Here is a 9,877-nt window from a genome sequence, read left to right as displayed (position 1 = left end):
TAGCAGTAAGCAAGGACAAATACAAGTGTGTGCTGTAGATGTGTGTGTGTGTGTGTGTGTGTGCCTTTGTCCTGGTGCCCTAGGTGACAGTGACCCGTGTGACAGTGTTTATATTTATGTGGACGCTTGTTGAGTGTGTACATGTATGCTCTTCTGCTTGGCTTGTTTTGTTGCTGTAGTTTCAAACTCAGCTGTTCCTAACACTGCTTGGAGACTTCGTGTTGGCGTTCGTGGTTGACCGCTGTCTCAAGTTCTTCTTTGGCAAGGCGAAGCTAAAACAGCCCAAGTGAGGAGGGATATACTAGTGTTAGGAGCAAGGTGGTGGCCTGTAGCTGTGAGTGTGTGTGTGTGTGAGTGCCACTCTTCTTGTACCTAGTGGCATCCCAACCAGTCCACAAGTGCGCCTTCAGCTAGCGCCATTGCATCAGATAATTGCACAGCTTTATCGAGATCAACCATTCTGTATGTTTCTTTGCAAAGTGCTGCCGGGAGAGTGCATGTCATTCATGTCAGTTCAATGGTGGCAAATCCCGGCTATATTGTATACCAGCGCAGCCTGACACTGGTCATTTTATGAACAGCATCGGTATAGAGCAGCTGCCCGACTACCGGTATGTACATATGTAAGTTGTGTACAATGATGTACATGTTGGTATAGTTGACCTTCCTCTCTTCATTTGTCCCTTGTATATTATGGATGTGTCACGTAGTCACTGTGCATCCCCTGGTTCACTTTGGCAGTTTAGGCAACGCTGCATGGTCTGCACTAGCAACAAGCAAAGGGGAGCGCAGAAACGGGGTTGCACTTCTTCTCCTTTCCCTAACCCATGCCTCACACTTTGTGAACTTCTGCACATTATCCTTACTGGTTGTTTCCTATTGGAATGGAAGATATTCATTGCATTGTGACTTCATATAGCAACAGCTATTTTGTGCTTTAGCATTTTATTCTTTTGTGCTTAGAACATTAATTTATCCTTCAACTTATTTTGTACATACATCGTGAGTGCTCTTTGTCCTAACTTAACACCTTCTGTGTGTAATCAAACACCCCATTGACAAGCTTGCACTTTGCACACGGTCCACAGACCAGTAGTGCACAATGTACAGCAAGTTTTTTTTTTAAAGGACAAAGCAGTGCACATGAAGCCTTCCAGAAATATTCCCCTGATTGGTGGAGACTTGCGGGAATTCAATGATAACATGTTCATGTCAAGCTGCGATAAATAATCAAGGTAACAACCATGTAACAATCCAGACATATGTAGCTGGCGTGACTGAGAACAGTGGTGAGACATACATAGCAGGAACGAAAGGCTACACTAAGTTAGTAGTATAGCACGTATAACCTCAACTTCTTCCCAAAGTTTGATGCACACCGTCCGCCCTGCATGCTGAAAACAGGACATCTGCCGAGCATGCTGAAACAGGACTGGTTGTTATCACCAACGAAGCAGGGTACATAACCACTGGCGACGGCTGCCGTAGCTACATGCCTGTATGTACTCCTTTGTGGCCAGCAACCAATGTGATACATGTACAAGCCATGTACTGTGCAGCTGGCTAATGCCAGTAATGGCTAATGGCTAATGCTAGTAATGGCTAATGCCAGTAATGGCTAATGGCTAATGGGCGGCACAACCATGAACCATGAAGTTTGATGAGCGGGTTGGGTCAGGCCAACCAGAGCTGAACGAATGCTGCTGCAGCTGTTGTTGTTGCTGCTGTTGTCAATGTGTGTATTGGAGTCTGAATCTGTGTGCAAACTGTTGCACTTTCTACCTTGGCTAGGTTTTAGTCGACTGATGTATTGCAGCTGTTAGCAGCCTCTCGTGGCGGGACATTTCTTTTCGCAATTGGTAATCCTGCTCGTCCACGGCCGTTCTTGACGGACTTGCCTCGGGGTCCTGTTCCTTGTTTGCCATCAGCATGTCCAAGAGCAGCAGAGACTGGATTGGAGCATAACCAGGGCGCACAAGGAGCACACACCAGCACAATGAATACCCGTCAGCTGTAGCAACAAGTTACTCACATCTACATGTGTACATGTGTACATGTGTACATGTGCCCATTGCAAAGTTTACCATGTGGAAGTACAGTCAGACCTCGCTTAACCGCACACATCCGTTTTCCACAAAAATGTCCGGATAGGCGAGGGAACCGGATAACCGAACACCGGTTATGTACCACGTATGCTGTAGATCTGGAACGAGCTATTTTCTTCCGGATGGCGAGGGATCCGGATAAAAGAGGACCGGATAAGCGAGGTCTGACTGTATCCCCCACCCAGGACAGGACAGGCACACGGAAAATACTAGTGGTCTTGTACATACACGACGCGTGTACTCGGGGATAAACGACTTGACAACTTGAAATGTATGTACTTGTACATACACTGTACATTGCACACACAGAGCAATGAATGACTTTGGTTGTCTCTTACTTTTGGCACGCTTTCCGTCTGGACAGCCGTGGATTTCTTGTTGTCCAGCTTGCTGGTAGCCGCTGCTGCATGTTTCCTGCTCAGCGGTGGTACAGTGGTAGCGCCGGTGCCAGTGCTGGTGCGCTGCATCGTGTGTGACCTGGTCAGAGTGGAGAGATTGACGGGCACGGCGCCGGCGATACCCGGTACGTACGGCATGGGCATAGACCCTGCTGCTGCTGATGGCGGTGACTGCATTGATATAGCAGCAGATGTCACCAGTGAGCCGTCGTGTGGCCGCAGTGGTGGCAGCGTGCTCGGCACCTTGCTTGCTGACAGCAGCGGCGAGGCCTGCCTCGGCTCACTGCAAACAAATGCAAGGAAATACGACGACAGCTCTCGAGTCAATTTAGAACGGCACATGAAACTGTGACACAACGTGCTAATCGCATGCTGATGCATGTGCAAGGACTGGGTCAAGTTCAATACATTTCTTGGATAAGGTGGACTCTGGCTGACGGTGTGCCAAGCTACAAAATCAATATACTCTGTGTAGTGGGACGAATATTATGCTGAACTCACCCCACTAGCTGCCATGCTGGGTCCGCCATTGATGCCTTTGCAGTAGCATGCTGGTGAGAAGCTGAAGCAGAAGTTGCAGCCGCCGGCAATTCCCCGTCCACTAAGCCACTGTCAATTGCCACCTGCAGAAGGTTGAGCATTGTGGCGAGCACATTGCCGCCTTCCTGAGGGTCGGCATCGCGCACCTGTGTGATGCAGGACGAGTATACACACATGCAAGTCATGCACACACCACACACACATGCACACACGTGCACGCGTGCAAGAAAAAATCCACAGCTGCTCAGACAGAAAGCGAGCCAAACGTAAGAGACAACCCAAGTCATGCATTGCTCTGTTGTACAGTGCACACACTCACATGTGCACGCACGTGCGCGCACACATGCATGCACGCGCACACATGCATGCACGTGCACACACACATGCGCGTGTGTGTACACATGCGTGTGTGTGTACACACACGCGCACCAACAGTATCACGATGTGCTATGCGTGCAGTGGTCACTTTACAAGAGTCAACTTAGCATAAAAGTACTCAAAAATATCCTGAACAAAAGACCAGTACCGTAAAGTACCGCCAGAGCGCCCCGTCTCGCGAGAGCGCCCCACCTTGATTTTACAGCCAGAGAAAGGAAAATCGTATGGCAGAGTGCAACGAAGTTTGTACGATGTAAGAATCTTAGTGTACTAAGGTCACACTTGGCAGGTTTTGTGTGGAGCTTGTGTCCGCTCGAAGGTACGGATTGACTGCAAAACGTGCAATATGTGTACAAGGTTCATGTCGTATGACCTACAGACAGCAGACCACCTCCACAAAACGACCACGAAAGGATGAGATGGCGGGGCGCTCTGGCGGTACTTTACAGTATTATTGTTCTGCCATGGGATCACAGTTATTCAGTTATTCTCACCATCCAACCAGGCAAGTACTGTATTGTGCCATTGTCTATACAGGGAGTAGTGATCTAGCGGTATTTCACTACTCCCTGGTATAGACATTCAGTGACCGGGTGATGGCGATAGTAAGTCCAGAACTGCATATACCGTAAAGTACCGTTGATTCGTCCCCTCTCTAATTGCCGCCTCCTGTCGATTTTCTTCCTGTGAAGCGACTTCGGCGTATACAACAAAATACGATGTTGAACCGATGCATACACTGCTGTACACAATACGTGCCAATGCAGGCTGAAAATGTGCAAAATCCAGCACATCGAGTCTGAACTTCCACGTTGCTGTACGCCGTACTGCACTTGACAGCCTTGATCTAATTCCTGCCCCCTGCCGAAAATCCAGCTGGAAAGCGACATGGCGTGGGGGCGGATCAACGGTACTTTACGATACATGTATCCTACCTCAATCTGCGGACAGCATGCTGTTTCGGCATGTTTTGTGACCTCACTGTATTCCTACCTCTGCAGGTCCTTCAATACGCTGCATCAACACCGAGCTCAGGCTCTTCAGCACTTTACTCGACTGGTCTTGTTGTGCTCTCAGCTGTGCGTTGTCTTCCTGCGAGGCTCTGAGAGTTGCCTCCAGGCGCTGGATCTCTGCCGCCGATTTCTGTCAAAGAGGGGGCACAAAAAGACAAACCATGACCGGCATCAAACGCAAAAGTTAGACAATGCCGGGCATAGTCGCACAGCTGACATCACCTCACAATCATATACTGAAGTAAAGGAGCTCAGCATTCTGATTGCTTTCGAGCAAAACATGTACAGTTGCTAGCTGATAAGCCAGGAAAATAACATCACTCTTCTATAATGTAGTCAAAAATGCATACTTGGAATGGATGATGTTCAAGCAACTACCTCTTTATCATACTATCCAACTACAAAGCGCTAGATACGATATGTGAGTTCGGTACAACTCTCAGTGCAAGAGACAGCGGGTCGCGGCTAGTGTTGTAGCATTATGCTGGTGCTACGCTCAGCGAGATTTCAGCAGCAAGAGTGCTGGGGAAAGGAAATCACTCTTTTTTTAAACACTGCCGGCTAACGTGCTAAGGAGTTACCAGGGTTGTCACAGACAGGTGATCAATTCACTTGAATATTTGTGTACATCTAGCACAAAAAGGATTCGCAATGAGACTGAGGGAGGTGTGAATACAACCGTAGCTGACACTGATAGCTGTGTAGTTGAACTAGCAACATCAGGGATACCCTATTTCTGACACTGGTGTCGCACCAAAAAACAAGCCCTGCTCTGTTATAAATTTAATGTTCACTCCCTGCATGAATTCAACTCATTTGGAGCTATGTTGACAGAATCACACCATCATTGGTACTTGTATGATGGTCAGCATGTCAACTGCAATCACCTGCTGTACATACAGTAACACGAAGGTGAAAAACAATTTTGATACCTTCTTTTAATTAATACCAGCCGGCGGCACTATTGTGAAAAGAAAGCGGTCTACCAAACTAACACATTACCCCATCTTCCTACACACATGTATGCACACACGCGGACATGCACACATATGCCCACTATCTCTATTACACAGGAAGACGAAGCGAAGGAAAGCTTGAATCCAACTAGACACGGACAATCTCAGGCCTGAATCCGCAGCAGAGTGACACGTGCTGCAATGTGACATGCTGTAATGTAACGTCATGGATCAGCATGCAGCACACTGCGGCCGGTTGGGGTGCAATCAGCTAGTACAGTGTACATAGAACAGGGGTTGCGTTCAGTGAAATCCAGACTGGCGATTACGCACGGTGCCGGGAGACAGCACGGTCCTAACTTTACCACTATAACAAACACCGGGCTGTGCACATGATGGGGACATTGCATAAGGATGCATACAGCATTCGCTTGATTTCATACTGTGCATCACTAGTCTCACCTGAACAGTTAAAACAGCAGGATTTCTCAGATTCTTTCAAGCAATACATGCATATGTGACGAGAACACGACACTCACCTTGGAGATGTGCTCGTACTTTCTTCGCGCATCTTTGGTTTCGTCCAGCTGGTCATCAAGTTGAGACAGCGCCTCTTTCATGTGCTCCAGCTGTACTACGGCATCCTCTTGCTCTTGCAAGTTCATTAGGAGGACTTTCAAGACCTGAACACAGCGGGACATCAGTACGCCATGCAGGGTGTAAGTAAGTGGGTCAACACCCTTGGCCTACTCTTGCTGGCAGAGTCACCTCACGGCTGCCGCCTCAACGTCAGATCAACTTCAGCATCATCGCCACGGCTCAATACGGCAACATGAGTTAGAGTATCATTACACTAGATTGCTTCTGTGAGCGGTGGGTAAGGCTCTCGGCTCATAGGGCTCAGGATGATGCTTTCACCTCCTTGTCTTCGATCCAAGAGACATTGCAACTGTATGCCCTGCTGATCCATAGAACTGTGTCGAGCTGACAAGCTCATCCCCACCACTCTGCAAACTCTGAACACCGGTTTCATAAATTTGACCAACGTTTTGGCTATTTTTTTATTATTGGCTATTTGGCCATAATCAGACCAACGCCATACTGATACACACTGTATTAGTCAATGCCACATCAATCAATGCCACATCAATCCATGCCACATCAATCCATGCCACATCAATCCATGCCACATCAATCCATGCCACATCAATCCATGCCACATCAATCCATGCCACATCAATCCATGCCACATCAAACACCATGCAGCTGTGTATGTGCTAGCCTACCTTGTATGAACGTCTTGCGGCCTACCTTGTCGTTGCCAGCTTTTTTCTCAAGAACAGAGTGGTGGCTTTGCGTCAGCAGCTCCAGCTCTCTTGACAGCTCTTCACATCTGTCCTCCAGTTTCTTCGATTTCACCATGTACTCGTTAGCACGGCTTGTCATTGATGCTGCAAAGACAACAGTAAGGCATCCATTGGCTTTTTAGCGGCTCCAATCCGCAACATGCCACGAATGAGGCTGCCATGTATGAACCTCTCGCGGCAGAAGCCTCTGTGTGTGTGTGTGTGGGGGGGGGGGGGGGGTACAGGGGAACTTACTGAGGTTCTCGTTCACAATCAAGTTCTCCTGAATGGTTCGGCGCGTAGTTTCCGCCATTTGCTTAGCGGAGACCTTGTGGTATTCCCGGGCTGTTGCCTCGATCTTCTGTACCATCTCTGCCTTGAGCCTGGCAAGCACACGAACATGCATGTGCATGAACGCACACAAAGGTACACTCATCACCAACATGCCAGTGCTTGAGTACCTAATGCCAAAACATCTTCTAGTTTTCTTGAACTCTTTGGGCCATTTACTGACGCCGTGAGTAGGTTGACAGCTAGTATTTAGCAACTAACACAGGCACTAGTGACTACCAGGACTGTATGCAGTGTATCACCAAGAGTTTGTAACTCCAATGTTCAGCTGCGATGGATGGACTACCCACGGTGTAATTATTAATTTTTATTGTGTCAGTTTTTGGCGACATATTGACCAAGTATATATTGACCTTTCCACATGTGCAGCCATATGATACAAGTACGCTAAAACGTCACAATTACAGACACCTCACGCCCGGCAGGACCAGAAAAACGTGTTGTGCAGAGGAAGAAGGTATCCTGATCTTTATACCGAATTCATGACAAAATGATTGAGAACATTTGGGACTGGAGAAATATGGCCTGATTGTAGAGGTCACGATCCTTTGTTGAGAGGTGGGCACTGGTGTAGAAATTAGACATATTGGTTCGCTATGGGAACATCCACTGTCTGTACAGTGCACTTCATTGGGTTCCAGACATCAGGTTCCTGGCACCGGGTTCATGGCTAGGCGTGCAGCTCGTGTGTAGTCAGTGCAGTCCGGGTCACCACACCAGCTAATGGCCGTCAGACGAGTACTATTAGCTACATAGTGAAAATTGGCAAAATGGCGACTATGAGGTTGTCGGCGTCACCACACCACAGCCTGGATGTGCTCTCAGTGGAACATGCTCACCACACCAGAGATGTGGGAGCTAGTGGAACAATACATGCTCACCACACCAGAGATGTGCTCTCAGTGGGACATGCTCCGTGACCACACCAGAGACTAAAAGTGTGTGAGGTAGGCCCCAGAGGGCACTGGGACGCACAGATCTACCATTGATTACCATGGTTGAGGAATACAATCATTGATTACCATGGTTGAGGAATACAATCATGATTGTAAGTAGGGCCTTGCACTTGGGGGGGGGGGGGGGGTCTTTGGCTACGCGCAATGCAATCTAAAGTATTAGTTGGTGAGCCGTGTGGCTGCGAAAACAGACCAATGTGAAATGGTCTGCTACTCATGGGCCACGCTTGCAAGGCATCACCACATTGGTTGCAACTTCTTGTACCGTGCGTTATTAAAAACCAGAGACATTGCAGGATTTGCTGATCCGCCCCAAATCCCCCCTGTACTTTTACATACCGTTCCTGCTTGATGACCATGGATTTTTCAGTGCCTGCTCTGTAGCGCTTGTACTCATCACTGACATCTTGCAAAGCCACCGTGAGGCGGTTAGTTCTTGCTTCGATCTCGTCCTTCATTCGCTTGAAGTCCTCTAGGCTTTTCAGACTGCCCTGAAGGATTTCTATTTCGGCTTTGAACTGGTCTCGCTGCTCCTTGATCTGCGTTTTCAATGAGTTGATTTGCTGCTCGAACGCGTCCTTCTCCTCTGCGTATTTAGCGAACTGCTGGCTAATCTTCTCTTGCAGCTCGGCATTCAAGTCCACCGTTTCGCCCAGCTGTCTCTTGAGCGTGATGGTGATGTCGAACTTATCTCGCTGTTCGGTGTGCAGCCGCTGTTCAAGGTCCTTGTTGCGTACCTCCAGGACGTCATTCTTCTCCTGATAGCGAAGGACTCGTTCGTCCAGCTGCTGCAGCTGATGTAGATAGTACTGACGGGTCTCCTCCGTCACCGGCTTGGACAGGGAGCCGTCTTCGGCTGCGGCCTTCTTCTCCGACTTCTTCTTCTTGGCGGAGCCCTTCTTCTTGCCCTTGCCTTTTCCTTTACCTTTCTTCGGTGGCATGGTGTCCCGTGTGCGGTTGGCGCTACGACTCCCCACAACAGTATAGCGGCGACACGCGGCTCAAGATAGCTGCTTGTCCGAGTGATACCCAGTGACGCCAGTGGCGGCAGAATCGGCAGCCTACAAGAAACACAACAGTGCAGCAATTTCGTAGGCAGCTACAGGTGTATTTACCTCAGCTCAGTGGATGATGACGGTGCCTCTCACACGCCAAGCAGATACAACTAACTGCAGCTACGGAGCCAGTGCAGGACATGCTGTAGCAGATCAGTCAGAAGCTGAGTTTCTACAGCGGGCCAGAAAGACCTCACTGCGCTGTACTGGGTCTCTGAAAATGCTTCCCTCGGTCTGACACGTAAGGACATAGGTAATCTTTTCCAGAGCTTGTATTTTGTACAATCATGTACTTGTACTTGTAGGCTCAGCCGCTGCTCAAATAAACTCCAGAAAACCCATCACAAGCTTCACAGCAGCCCCAAACAAGCAAACTACTAGTACTACTACTAGTAAACCATGGTAAACAACTAGCTGATTGTAGGAACTGATTCGCTTACGCACGGTTTCTGTGAGTGTGAACGTGTCAAGTGAAGCCGGTGAAGACTGAAGCCGTGAACGGTGAAGTGAAGGTTTGTTGACATGAACTCAGCTGATCCGTTGCCATGATCCGTTGCCATGATCCGTTGCATGGCAACCGTGAAATACCTGTACAGTCAGAGACCACGTTTTGAAGGTCCCTTGAGCGGTCGTCTTAGACAGGTTTCACTGTACTCGAATAGACTTATTACTATTACAGTATGTTTACCGCCATATTGCCAGGTGTGTCTTTACCACCATATTATTTTATCAACCACAGTATTAGTAATACTATGAGTTTGTTCAAGCTCACTGAATAG

The 9,877-nt window shown here is 48.4% G+C and overlaps 2 protein-coding genes across 2 annotated transcripts in view; one reads left to right on the top strand and one right to left on the bottom strand.

Annotated features, from left to right (window-relative positions):
* Nucleotides 1–1,027, top strand: part of LOC135831064 (endoplasmic reticulum transmembrane helix translocase-like) — a 37,230-nt gene extending 36,203 nt beyond the window's left edge. The window contains exon 29 of the mRNA XM_065343316.1: nt 180–1,027. Coding sequence (XP_065199388.1) covers nt 180–290 — 111 coding nt within the window. The 3' untranslated portion in view covers nt 291–1,027. The remainder of the gene's footprint in view (nt 1–179) is intronic.
* A 117-nt stretch (nt 1,028–1,144) lies between these two features.
* LOC135831066 (cilia- and flagella-associated protein 157-like) lies at nt 1,145–9,437 on the bottom strand. Its single transcript, XM_065343318.1, has 8 exons — nt 8,383–9,437; nt 6,992–7,119; nt 6,702–6,841; nt 5,930–6,073; nt 4,415–4,564; nt 3,005–3,189; nt 2,444–2,786; nt 1,145–1,949 (listed from the first exon to the last, which is right to left on the bottom strand). Exons 1-8 carry the CDS (start codon nt 8,982–8,984, stop codon nt 1,788–1,790), a joined length of 1,854 nt encoding a protein of 617 aa, XP_065199390.1. The 5' UTR covers nt 8,985–9,437; the 3' UTR covers nt 1,145–1,787.
* Between the last annotated feature and the right edge of the window lie 440 nt (nt 9,438–9,877).

Source organism: Sycon ciliatum, chromosome 1, assembly GCF_964019385.1.
Source record: "Sycon ciliatum chromosome 1, ocSycCili1.1, whole genome shotgun sequence".
Classification (NCBI taxonomy): Eukaryota; Metazoa; Porifera; class Calcarea; order Leucosolenida; family Sycettidae; genus Sycon; species Sycon ciliatum.
Note: the sequence above shows the minus strand (reverse complement) of the source record. Positions and strands in the feature narration are given on the sequence as shown.